General features: G+C 36.5%; 1 protein-coding gene across 1 annotated transcript; it reads right to left on the minus strand.

The window, feature by feature from the left end:
• Window positions 1-72: 72 nt before the first annotated feature.
• Window positions 73-12,809, minus strand: LOC112052728 (D-glucuronyl C5-epimerase). Its single transcript, XM_024091911.2, has 7 exons — window positions 12,578-12,809; window positions 10,766-10,883; window positions 10,104-10,243; window positions 8,214-8,789; window positions 7,859-7,993; window positions 7,209-7,555; window positions 73-6,288 (listed from the first exon to the last, which is right to left on the minus strand). The coding sequence occupies exons 2-7, from the start codon at window positions 10,881-10,883 to the stop codon at window positions 5,922-5,924; spliced, it is 1,683 nt and encodes a 560-aa protein (XP_023947679.2). The 5' UTR covers window positions 12,578-12,809; the 3' UTR covers window positions 73-5,921.
• Between the last annotated feature and the right edge of the window lie 1,344 nt (window positions 12,810-14,153).

Consider the following 14,153-nt stretch of genomic DNA (forward strand, 5'->3'; position numbering starts at 1 on the left):
TGGGGTTAAACTCACAACGTGTATAGGATAGTGAGAGCCTGAGAGAGAGTCAAGTCAAGTAAAACCAACACAGATAGTTCAGAGCTGTTTTATTGTCATTCACAAGTGCATTCACTAACTCTACAATCTATTACATGTACAGAAAGTTTCGAGAACCTTGCGCGCAATTATGATATTCATACATTGAGGTCAGTACTTTTAGTACAGGTATTTTAGTAAAATTACTAAATATTGAGAGGGTTAAAAATAATGAAAACTTCTTGTCCACCTAATCATGCTTGAAATCTACTGAACAGATATAATCTATACTACAGTTCTACTCAATGTGTCTGTTTACCAATAAACAAATGAAATTTGATGAATGATTGAATGATTTTAAATGTTTTCATACTGTGACTATCGCGTAACCGTAAACGCGAATTTGTAAGGAATTGAAACAGTTGTGCAGTAGTGTAAATGGCGCTGTATCAATACCTTAGAAAAGTGCATTTACGGTTACGCGATCGCCAAAGTTTGAAAACATTGAAAACTGCCACTAGGCACACTAAAGTTCAATCTACTTTGGTCACTGCGTATTATGAATACATAATATATTTACAGAATAACATGTTTGCGCGCAAGTGTAGAGCTCAATAACAACGTAAAGTATTGACTACGTGATACTACTAGTAAGCTCATACGAGTGGAATGTATCTAACAATATAACAAATAATAACAAACATTTCATTTGCAACAAGGATCTATTTACATACATCGAACTAAGTATAATAAGTAATTGGTATGTCTTGATATTTGGAGATTACTCCATAACTTTCTTAACTGTTGTCTGCGCAACGGTCATACGAAGCAAACGCGTCAACAAACATACCATTTTTTCGAGCGCTTATTATAAAAAAAAAATCCTACGCTTAATAATAGCGATCAAGAATCGTAGGCGCTAACATGCGACCAACGAAATAATCGTGAAGAGAAATAAACAAAATTCAACCAATGGCGGCGCAAATGGAAATACCTTTCATTGCATTGGTACGAAAGAGATGGGACTCTGACAACTCCGACGCCATTGGACAAAATTGTCTATCTTTCTTCACTGGTCGCATGCTAGCACTTATAGCATGGAAACTTCGTTCGTAACACTCCCGATGTTGCGCGTGTAGCGATGAATGAAAAATCCACGACTGATGCACGTCACTTCCCCGCACGCACGATTTCACACCCGCGCAGTCTTTCCGCCCGTCGCCCGCATATCATGGGATTGGGAGTGTTATCAATGAACTTGCTAGACTATAAGGGTATGCACCGTCTTTACGCAATAGTGCACACCAGCCTACATAAAACAAAGGGTCGTACAATTTGCTAGGCAAAAAATAAATTATTTTAAATTAACCTAAATATATTTATAATAATAGGTACATTTATATTATTAAAACTAAATTTTTACTTATATACAGTATAGTTTATACAATTAATTGAGTATTCACTAAGGAGACTAAACCAAAGGCTTGTCGTTTCTGCCGACTAAAATGTATGGACTGTATTTTAGCTGGGTGGGAGGCTTCGGCCGTGGCTGGATACCACCCTACCGGCAAAGACGTACCGCCAAGCAATTTAGCGTTCCGGTACGATGAGGTGTAGAAACCGAAAGGGGTGTAGATTTTCATTTAGTCCGCTTCTATCTTACATTGCATCATCACTTACCATCAGGTGAAATTGCAATCTAGGGAAAATCTGAAAGTACACGGTACAAGGATTAATAGTAGTGGAGGTTTTTGGACAGAGCCGAGGAAGTACTACCACCAAGCAGCATTGTGAAGTTGCGGACTGAAGATTACCGGACTGATTACTACTACACTTAAAGTAGTGTAACTAATATTTTGTTACTAAGTGTCGTTGATACCTTGAAGTTATGGGAAAAACTCCCGAGCAACCTGTATATACTTCTCATAAAAAATGTAATCAATCCGCCAGTACAGACTGTTTAGATTTTTTTGGTAAGAAGTATAGATAGATATTTTTTTCCAAAAAAAAAAAAACAAAAAATATTGAGAGTCAGGGATGAACGCAATACAGTAGAGTATAGTCGACGTAACGCATTTTAAGCTGATTTGCGCCTTTTTTAACTTCCGAATAAAAGGTGCATTGGCTAAGCTACAACCGAAGCCGTTAGAAATTATTATTAATGCCCAACTGACCCGAATCAAAATCGAACCCAGGACCTCCCATTTATAAACTAATGGACAGTCAGATATTAAATTATTTGCCACATCCAAATTCTAAGATCGATTTTCATTCTGCTATTTTTATTTGATATCTGCAAGATATACATTAGAACAGAGACTGAACTATTCGCTCATTGAGCATTTGATGTGTAGCCTCCTTCATAGATTACAATTAAATATTTACAGTTTTCAGATTATTTTTACTTTACAAGTTTGTGCTTTGAATCACAACCAAATCTATACATATAAAAATGAATTGCTGTTCAATAGTCTCGCTAAAACTCGAGAACGGCTGAACAGATTTATCTTATCTTGGTCTTGAAATTTTCGTGAAGGTATAGGGAAGGTTTAAAAGGTGAGAAAAGGGGTAGGGTAGGGTTAGGGTAGGGGTAGAGTGGTAGAGTAGTGTAGAGTAGGGATAGGGAAGAACTGCACATAAGTCAAAGCGAAGTTTGACCGGGTCCGCTCAATCCGCAAATAATAATTGAATTAATTAAAAAAAAAGTTTACATCCCGGGACGCTCGACAGAAGTGATAACTTAAATCTGCTGCCGTATGCGTGAGAAAAAGGGAAGCCAGACAAGAGTGGCGTAACGCGTTACGTTACGAAGCGTCGAAGTTATCAAACCAAAAACAGTATTCGGAATCCCTACACATTATAAATGTTACATGTTTTGGATACACATCTACGTAAGGTGTTTGTCATTTTGTAAAAGTTTTTTCTTGTGTTCTTCTTGATACTGTACTACGAGTATGTATTTAAATATTACATAACATACTCTATAATAAATATTCGTATACATACATGGGACAGTAAATCAACAGAAAATAACAATAATCAACATTAAAAAAAAAACAAAAAAGGAACTAACAAATTTTCACCGTTTCTTTCTATAAAGCCGCGGTGGCAAAACGAAACACAACTTATTTGAAGGTGTTATTATTAGAGCTTAAAATTAAAATTAAAGCATAATGTTAGTGAAGTACTTTAGTTCGTAATATATTCGATATTTTAAAAAGAAAAGGTCAACGCACACTGCACTACACTAGGTTACGTACACTACACAACAGTTACAAGATGTTACAGCGATGTCACATCGCTCATTTCCATGGCAACTACGCTGTTAGTGACATTTTATTTGCACCCCACAGAAATAAAGTTCAAACTCTAAAAAGAACTTGTTGTAGGCGAATATTACATCGACGAGTTTAAAATAGTCGAATCACACCCTAGGATAGGGCGAGATCCAAGTTTGCCGCTAATATTTGATCATAGCTGGGCATTAACTCGTTAATCCGTTTATCGTTAATTAACGAAGTTAACATTTTGATTAACGGATTAACTTTTAAGTTAACTTTGAAAAATGTTAACGGACCCGTTAACTTCCGTTAATATGCAGAAGTCCGTTAATCGTTAATACAATGCCTAATACGCGACGCGAATTACAGGTTTAGACAAGTAAGAAATGATGAAAGATTTTATTTTAAAAGAAATCAAATTAAAATTACTTTAATTATGTTAAAATTATAGATAAAATCAACTAAAACAAATTATGGCACTTTTCCCCAGTGTTCACCCTTATTTTTCCTAATGGGGATCTCACACAATGATATAAAAATGCAATATTAACCAGTCATATTAACGGATTAACGATTAACGTTAACTTGCGTTATTTCTCCCGGAATGTAACGCTTTAACGTTTAACGAAGCTAACTTTTTTTGTAGCGGATTAACGATTAACGAAGTTAACTATTTGATTAACGGTGCCCAGCTATGTATTTGATATATTTAATTGATTGCCTTGTAAACCATTACTCAGAATATAATAGAGCCTGTGACGTAGTTTCGTAGTTCAATATTGTTTCCTCATCAAAAATCACATGTTCCTGCAAATTATTTTCATTATATTTGGCAGGCGATTAGGCACACAAGACTTCCTATTACTGACAGGTACTCATATTTAAAAACTAAATGAACTTTGTTATTCTTTCTCAACTTAACTAATTAACCGATAATAATGGAATTTTGCAGAGAAAAAGAAATGGCATAGGTTACCTTTTGTCCATGAAAAAGTTCATTTGTTAGGGATGGAAAATTTTCACAGACGCGAGCAACCCGGTAATTTAAATTTTCCTTGAAATGTGTTGTGTAGTTTTTTATTTGGTTAAAAATTGTATCTTATATTGTTACAGAAAAATCCAAATTCGTAGTATGCCATGACAAAGACTCCGCTTGTCAAGTGTGCGTTGGCCCTTGAAATTCAGTGTTAGCATAAATACTCCTAATTTCAATATTATACAAATATCTACATTTCTACTAAGTAGAATATTATATATTAATTTTATAATTTAATAAAATTACTTATTTACATTGTTGATATGGTTCTATAAGTATTTCATTGACATTTTGTGTTCGTAATTTAATTTGTATCACTGAAGACATAATTAAGTACATAAATTACAATAAAAAGTAGGTATATCACTTTTTAATGAATATTCATAGATCCAGTATCACTGGATCATAAAAATGGATCATCATCATCAAAAGGATTGGATTGGACCAAAAAAATAAATATATTATATCTTAACAGAATGTTCTCGGTATAAATTGTTATATCTATGATTCAGATTGACGACACAGTGACACCAATTCGGTAATATTTATTTAGTCTTACAAATAGATTTATTTATATATAAATTTGTACCGAATTCTACGAATTTAGTAGAAAAGTGACAGCCACGTAAGTCTATAAAGTAAGTTCCCATACAAGTTCAAAGGAGTATTTTTCATAGGAAACATGTTTTAGTGTGTATACAAGTCTTTATATATTTTTATATAAGTGCTAGGTTATTTAAAAAAATTAAAGAATCCGTGCATAATTCCTACATTCAGTCTTGTTTGGTTACAAATGAATATTTTTTCTGATGTGACGGCAATTTGGACCAGAATGGCACATCTTTTACGATTTGAACGACTGTTCCATTAGTACAGTATCTGTCATTATTATCGACTTTTCTCATTACATAAGATGAATCCGTTGATATCCTATTAAAGATAGCCTCAACAATGATTATGCAAACATTTGTGTTAATTTTAAAATGCTTATTATTATTATTATGATTCATTATAGATATTATAAATTAAATTATATGAATTGTTGATCTACATTGTGATTGAAAGTTTTTGAGTTAATTTAAATAAAAAGTTTTTTTTTGTGATTAGGAAAGACTTCAATAAGTAAAATGGCAATTGCGAGTATATCTTAAGAATCTAAAGATGATTACGTATTTCAAAATACAGTTAAATGCAAATTAATCTATATCAGAAACTTCAAAATCATAAATATATAAAACCGAAAGTTTCATCGTTCGTGTATTTTTTTTGGATGTTCTTCATGATTATGTTTATTTTCTCCTTTGGCTATTTAGTGTAAAAACTACTAAATAAATTTATCTTCGTCATAATCTACTATCATGTCCGAGACATTAAAATTAAGATCTATTGGTTTAGCAAGTCTAAATTCTCGAGCTCTATGGTCATTTCATATTGAGACTACTTTGTCTGTCATCATCCTATTAACTCCACTAAGCTTGATACATGTGAAGCAACGAAGTGATCTATTGATCGACTCGATCGTTTCGAATAACCGATTTTAATCGATGTTTTCCGTATGTCGTACCGACAAATGTTTATTCGTTGCATCAATTGTGTGCAGCTCGTTTGCCTTTCATGTACCCCTCCCACCTTTTGGCAGTGTTAATCAATATGGGGTCCGGGTCCAAGGAGGACAGGAGGTACAGTTGGTTGACGTGAGTGGCGTGGTAGTCCCATCGGGCTATGTTGGGGCTGACTCCTAAAGTGAAGTGGCGCAAGTCGTAGAAGCTGCCGCTGCCCGTGTCGAAGAGCGGGAGGAGTGCCTTGAGCGACACCATGCCGTCGTCGAACATCTTCTTGGCCGGAGAGATGGAGTTCTCACCTTCGATCACGTGCAGGTCGTAGAGCCCCAGCAGCGTGTATATGAAGCCGTTCAGAACGAACAGGGGCGGCTTCGTTGGGTATTCTTCGTACCTGGAAGTTTATATTTTTTTTTATTAAAAATTTTTTTCTACCCTTCTATACCTCTACCCCTACCCTACCCTACCCCTACCCTACTCCTACCCTACCCTACCCCTACCGCTTGACTCTTAAACGTTTGTATGGGAAATAGAAAAGGGCAGTTTTTAGGGTTTTCCCGGAAATTATTTGATTTTTTCTCACCTTTTAAACCTTACCTATACCTCCACGAACATTTCAAGACCAAGATAAGATAAATCCGTTAAGCCGTTCTCGAGTTTTAGCGAGACTAACGAACAGCAATTCATTTTATATATATAGATAGATTGCACAAGCAGCAACTGTAAGCTATTGAGATGTTCCCGTTAGGTGTAGCGAGGTACGGGCAGGGATATTTCTCCAACCAATCATGCCCCAACAGAGCGTTGAGCTTCGGTATTAAACCAATTCCAAACAATAGATTTTGAGAAAACTCAAATACTAATTTCAAGAATGTTCAAATAAGGCACGTATTTTGGCGCTATCGTAGAAGGAGTACAGTCATTGGCTACAGGCTTTGCTATCACATCATCTGGGGACGTTCCTTGATAGGACAACGCTTCGTAGAGTTAAGTATTTGAAGAGATTTTCAATACTTTAATGTTAGTCGGTTAATCAATTATGCCGTTATACCACCGTCAACCACGTAACTGAGTTCTCGCACGATATGCGGGCTGTGGTGACGCAGGGGGAGGGGAGCGATAGAACAGCACTCTTCAATAATTCATTCTCTGTCACGCTCGTGTTACCACCCTCACTTCTCTCGTTTGCTTTGATTGTAGTTATATAGTTTTAATATTATTTAAATTAAAACACTATCTTTAATTAGTAGGTTTTTTGTTTATATTTAACTGGAAAGACAGAGATTCAGTGTTATATGATGGTATGGAACTCACCAGAGGTACTTGTCCATCCACATGGCCTTGACGCCGCCCTTGTGGCTGGGCACGTCGAGCAGGTCGAGCGCGCGCTGCGCCGCCTGCAGGTAGCGCCCGTCGCCGCTGCGGTAGTGCGCGCGCGCCAGCAGCGACACGGCGTGGCCCTGGCTCATGGCGGAGTGCCAGCCGGGGCGCAGCTCGGGCGCGGGCGCCAGGCGGCGGCGCGCGCCCACGGGCCAGCCGCCGCGCGCGCGCTGCGCGCCCACGAGCCAGCGCGCCGCCGCGAAGAAGTGCGCCATGTGCGCCGACGACGACACGCGCACGTTGCCCGCCGCGCCGCGCCCGCTCAGGATGATGCTGGATATCTGCGCCGAACGGTACTACTGAACGTACTGGGGATTGAGTTAGATACGCCGAAATAGACTTGTTGTATTGACCACAAACTAAGTTTTATTTCACACATTGACAACATTTGTAAAAAGGGTTCCATAAGCTGCCACTTGTTTTATTAAACGTAGTATTAAACATTTTAGAAACTCCAAAAAATAAATGTGTGTGTTGAAGTTTTTTATTAAGTTTTAGTATTTAATGTTGTATATTGCCATTGAATAAAAATAGACAATACATATTATATTTATTATGTATATTCGCTATTGTTTGATACAAACCTTAAATTTATTCCTAGGCGATTTCCTCTTAGGTCTGTCCTGCAGAGCCCAGCCTTTTTGCATGTCGATGATGAGATCCCGCGTCAGGTGCCGCCACTTTTGGTCCACGCCTATCCCATAGTAAATATGGTCCTCCTAAAACCAACTAATGTTTTATACAACTTCCCAAGGTTCTGTTGTCGACTATGATGTCAGTTTGTATGAAAATTTCCATTGCATTCCTAATTTCAATGCAAATTTTTTGAGGACCATACTAGTATAATTGGAAGGGAGACTATTTTTTCTTGAAGAAAGAAAATACAGCATGTAAATTAATATGTTAGGGTCTTGCTTATAAACAAAATCGTTGACTAACCTGCGCATATATCAACTGCATACTCGTCACATAATGCAGGTACACAGTCTCCTTCTTCTCCTTGCTCTGCAGCACCACCGTCATGGACGAGTTCAGTTTCAACATAAGATCTATACTCAGCACAAAGTCCTGGCTTATATTGACTTTCAACCACACCTGGCTCGACACACGATCTGTGGTAGCAAACCTCAGAACGTTGGCTTTAAGCTCTGAATCGTACTCTCTCGTCAGAACAGCATCTGTACTGACTATCCAGTTTTCGTGGGACTTCTCCCCATCATCGAGGACCCTGACTCTTGGCTCTGGTTCTGTGAGATTCTTGCTGTAGTGTGCCAGGCCGAACTGAGCTATCTGGGTGGGGTAGAAGAACCCCTTGGGCTCCCACTGGGTGGAGACGGGGACGCCGTCGATGCCGCTGATGCACTTGACGCGGTCACGCACCTCCACGTTGTAGTTCTCGAAGGTGGCGAAGGTGCCGCGCGGGTCGTACTTCTTCTTCGGGTGGTACACTTTGCTGTAGCTGTGCGACCATTCGAACTTCTCCACGCCATCGGTTGATGTTATTTTGCCATATATCTGAGCAGGATGTAATGGTAATATGTTTAAGCTTAGATTTTTCGCTTATTTAGAGGGTTTAGACGTGAGTACAATAATAGTTCGGCGGTGGAGATCGAATGGAATATCTCGAGGATTTCACCGACTGTGAAACGTGAGATATTCGTACCGAGGCTTACTACTAAAATAAATGCACCAGTGCGTTTTTCGGTTTTTTTATCAGTTTGGAAATTTCTTTCTGGAAGCGGATTAACAGAAATCAAACGTTTTGAAAAGCTAAAAAAGAAACAATGACAGAAAATAAAGAATACTAAACAAAAACCTAATCTTAATTTTTATAATGTCCTTGGAAAACTGCACCAAATGAATACACATAACGCAGTAGATATTGATTTGAAATTCAGATGAGCGGATATGCGATATATCAGATAAAATAAGTGAAGTACAAAATTAGACTTGTGGGTCAAGTTCCGATTAGCCTTCGCGATAAGTTTCAGAGCGAACGTTTGTTGGCACGGTCGCCGGTCGTGCGGTCATTGTTGACCAATATTTTGATAAGGTGTACAGATTGGGTTATGAAATGTATCGGAGATAAACAATTTTAAATGTTAGAAACGTTACCTAAGTACTGATAATTTTTAAATCTAACAAAAATTTTATTTACTAACGGATGCCCGCAAAATTTCGACTCTTTTTGCTTACATTCTTATCTCAATAAGACTTCGCTGAAACTACCTGCAAACTGCATGAAAAACCCCTTGCATATATTTCTTGACAGAGGTTTAAAATCATTATGTGGGAAGCTAATATGAATAGAATTGTCATTATTTAAAAATAAATTATAAGTAAAAAAAGTTTTTATTTAAACGCTCTATAAAGAAAAAAATATTTTGATGAAATAATGCTTACCGTCAATAAAAATGCATATGTTATTGATGAGATAAAGATGAAAATAACATACTTAAAATGCTCATTAAATACACTTTTCGGTTCTCCTCCAGTCAGTCTGTTAGTCAGTCAGTCTCCTACAGTCCTCATGTATTGAGGAAAAAGAAACATTGATACATGTTAAGGTTAAATGCAGAGGCGCAAACAACTCCCAGTACACATTGGCTCTACAACAACACTCCATGATGTGTTTGGGGACCTGGGCTGCCTGCTAAGTATTTTGGAACAAGCTTGGTTGGCTGGAGTGACTCCAGTTGGGACCAGCACCTAATGGACCTAAGCGCAACGGCCAACCTCAGTGTACTAAGTGCGGAAAAGGCCCAGGGAAAAAAAAGAAGAAGAATAGATAGAACATACAATGCTCTCAACAGTGCACAACACACTCACCTCAAAGTACTTGTGTATGAAGGAGAAGGGCACGTACACCAGGTCCTGGTCGCGGCGGCATGCCACAGAGTACTCGCCGTTGATGACACACTCGATCTCGTCCGGCCGCTCTGATAGAGCGTTCGACAGCACCGAGCTTACTGCACACAAACAATAGGAAATAAGCTGAGTTTGAATTGTGCCGTGTTGCATGAACAAGCTCATAACTAAGGGGCCCGTATGGGTTTGAAACTAATCAGGCATACTCTGATATTGTATCATGTGAGTTTCATAATTAATTAATATAAATAACACTCGCGATAGATTAAATTCTAAAATAGGAACTAAGCTAATATAAATAAAATGAAATGATTATGATACAGCTTTGTAACACAATTTATTACATTATAACAGAGATGTCTTGATTTTGACCTCACCTAATGTTAGGTGACAAAGCAGTCAAATGGTAAAGAATTAGACTTGGAAAGAAATACAAGTAATTATTAACAGCATATACTCGTCTGTTAAAGGTGTCAAGCTTCAGTTGAAGCCGTGACATGAGCTAAGATAGAAAATTGTAAACGGGCCAAAGCTGGGAATCAAAATAAGAACCTATATGTTAAACCATAGCATAATCAACTGTGCCCATCAGGTTGATTATGATGATGATGTGGAACACTAACTGGGTCTATGTGTCAGGTCTCCGCAGCGGCCCCAGTACAGCGTGACGAGCAGCACGCCGCCGCACAGCGCCGCCAGCGCCACGCGCATGTTCAGACGCACCAGCATCATCATGCCCATCTGCGGAATAACAGATAGTAGGGGATCAAGATGGGATTTTTGGTTTTACTTGACTTGGCAGATAAATATATGGGAAGACATCCAGCATTTTGTTGAGTACTTTTACCAAGTACAATTCCTCAATATAAGATGGTATGTTAAGGGCAACCAAAAGAAATCAATCAACAGAAATGCTCAATCAGCATGTCAGATTAAGGTAAGTTGGAGTTACCACACATGTAAATTGTATTCTTCTTCAAATTGAATCTTCGACGAAAATGACCAAGGGGGTCATTGTTGCCCAAAAAAGCTAAGAAATGTGCATATCAAAAATCTGTCAATTTTACCTTACTGTAATCTAAACAATGAATTATATATTATTTTGAAGGAAATAATCATCATTATATTAGCCGATGGATGCCCACTGCAGGACATAGACCTTTTGTAGGGTCTTCTAAACATCACAATCCTGAGCCGCCTCCATCCAGGCTGCCTGCAACTTGCTTGAAGTTGAAGCCAGTTTATAGTTCAAAGAAGAAAACAATGCAAACAAAAATAGGTACAAAATTATTATAATCTGCTGATTTCTGCAAATAATAATTGGCTTAAAATCTGTATACCAATGAATGCATACCAATAACCATTAATTATTCTTATCATTAATCTACCAAATTCAATAGCTCCCAGCAACACTATAGTAAGTCCCCATTAGATAGCATGGGCTCCCCTGCCAATGTTTATCTATACTAATATTATAAAGCTGAAGAGTTTGTTTGTTTGTTTGGTTGAACACTCTAATCTCAGGAGCTACTGGTCCAATTTGAAAAATTCTTTCAGTGTTAGATAGCCTATTTATCAAGGAAGGCTATAGGCTATATATTATTCCAGTATTCCTACGGAAACAGCAACAGCGTCACCTGGTTAACATTTAAACCACCAGCAATGGTTATGCTATTCACTGTGAGGCAATTTCTGCCTCACTTTCAACTTTAACACTGAAGCTACCGTTGATGTGCTGGTCATTCTAGTTACAATGATGTGCTTTGCCCCTCATGAAGAGAGGCAAAAGTATCAACATTCTAAGAATGCACCGCATGGGTGCCAGACCATTGTGACACTGAAAAAATCTCTGAGCCGAGTGTAGGACTTGTGAACAACAGGTATAGGATTAAAGAATGCTTTTTAAACTAGTTAACAATTCCCTAAGCCCTTCTTCGCTTGTTGTTGTTTTCCCTGCCCTGCTAAAGGTAAGATCTTACTAAAGCATCTCTGAATATCTGTTCTAATATTGCTTGCTGCAGTTCTAGGCTAGCTAAGGTCTTAAGAGGTTATAGAGAGAAGGTTTGCTTTACAATGTATGTATTTTTGAGCCACATATTTTTTAAACAAGAATTTAAAAATATAAGTATTTCATTCTTTCAATATTCTCCTTATCTTATTTCTTGGTAATTTTATTTACATAACAGACACTCGATTTGTAATCTTTCGTTAGAGTTCGATTTAAAGTAAATAGTAAAACGGTAATAGGAATAGAGCATAACTGAAACAGGTTCATACACAAAATTGGTTTACGTAGGCGTTTTAGATAGTTTTTAGTTTGTTGACACGATTAGTCGACGTAGAAAATTGTAATGAACCGTACACCAGTACATATAGAAATGCGACATTATTAAACTTCAATAGATCTAGTTAATTATAAGGATAAATATACGAACGTAAAACACTACGATCCATCCGTTTCGTTGTATCAATTGATGTGAACAGTTCTACGCAAACATTGTTACATTATTAGCAACAGGTACGCTTGTCACCTTATTAGAATTCATATAACTTTCACGTATTGTCTTAACTCAAATATTTACAATAAAAACGTTGAAATTAGTCACTGGACGATGCATACCGATACGGAATGGAATGCAAATTGCAAACGCAAAGCAAAGCAATTCAACATTCAACTTCAAATGACAATGACAATGACATTTGACAATATTGTTAATGTCACTTGGTTATCTAAATTTTCGTCTGTGCAGTACGATTAGGTCGTAGACAGAAAAGTCAATAGATTATAAAGTAATATCTATAGGTGATTAAAATTAAAAATAAATGGATCTACGAAGAACATTAAGTTAGTATATCATTAATCACGTCAAGATTAGTCAAAAAATATCTTTTGACTTACAATGGCATGAAAATAAGTCTATTCCCTTCTCTGACTACGAAAGTGAAGTTCAATCTCTGTCACAGAAAACATATTTATAAAAAAAACTCTGTCTAGTTCATTTATTTTTAAATTATGTTTACAGCTTTAGAGTCTTACTAGATGATAGATCAGGTATTGTGAATTTTATTAGCCACTTTGGTATTATCTCCTCCTTTATAGTCGATTAATGAATTCAGCGATCTCTTTTGAAGTTTCCTGTGATACCATTTTTTATTGAATCAAAAATAGTGATGTGACAAAGTAAACGATCATGATTCACTCAATATGTTCTGTACCAAATTAGTAAATAATTTTAATAAATAACAGTTACATCTTTTATTTATTAAGACATTTCTCAGTCTATGGCTTAATAATAAACGTAAAACCTATTTTGAGTCACAGTGATGAAAATAAAATTATTCTAAGACCTTATTTAATTTGACTAGTAACTCAGACAAATAAAATTAAATGAATGCTTTTAATTAATAGATCAGATTTTTCATGTTATGTTATTAATGACTAGCAACGCCTGTGACTTCGACCGCGTAAGTAAGTTACCTACTTCAGTATTATTGTATTCCGCAATTATTAAAGAACGAATGAAAAAAAAATACTCAGTAGCAAAGATTTTTTACTATCTTTATAAAATTTACTTTTTATTTACTATATCAATTAATAATTGTTGCATAAATAGGGTAGTTGACTCATATCAAATTTAATATACCTACACAATATTATTTTTTTGTATTACATGAAATTAGGATTAATTTTAAAATTGTTAAATCACAATGTCATTTTAAAATATCTAGTTTAAACTTATGTCATATTATGACATAAGTTTAAACTAGATATTTTAAAATTGAAGATATAATGTAAATAAATATTGAAGGAGTTCCGATACCAACACATTAGTCCCTGCTCAGTATACAATCTCGAACCGTATACAATCTCGTTGATCTTCGGAGTTCCGATATTAGAGTCATAAATTTATTGTTATTTTCTTCTGTCTCTACTTTTTTTTCATCTTTATTTTCATCATCAGACGATTCTAAACTTAATTTTTGCGTTGGCTTAGGCTCTAGATATTTGTT

The sequence above is a fragment of the Bicyclus anynana genome, chromosome 5 (assembly GCF_947172395.1).
Source record: "Bicyclus anynana chromosome 5, ilBicAnyn1.1, whole genome shotgun sequence".
NCBI lineage: Eukaryota > Metazoa > Arthropoda > Insecta > Lepidoptera > Nymphalidae > Bicyclus > Bicyclus anynana.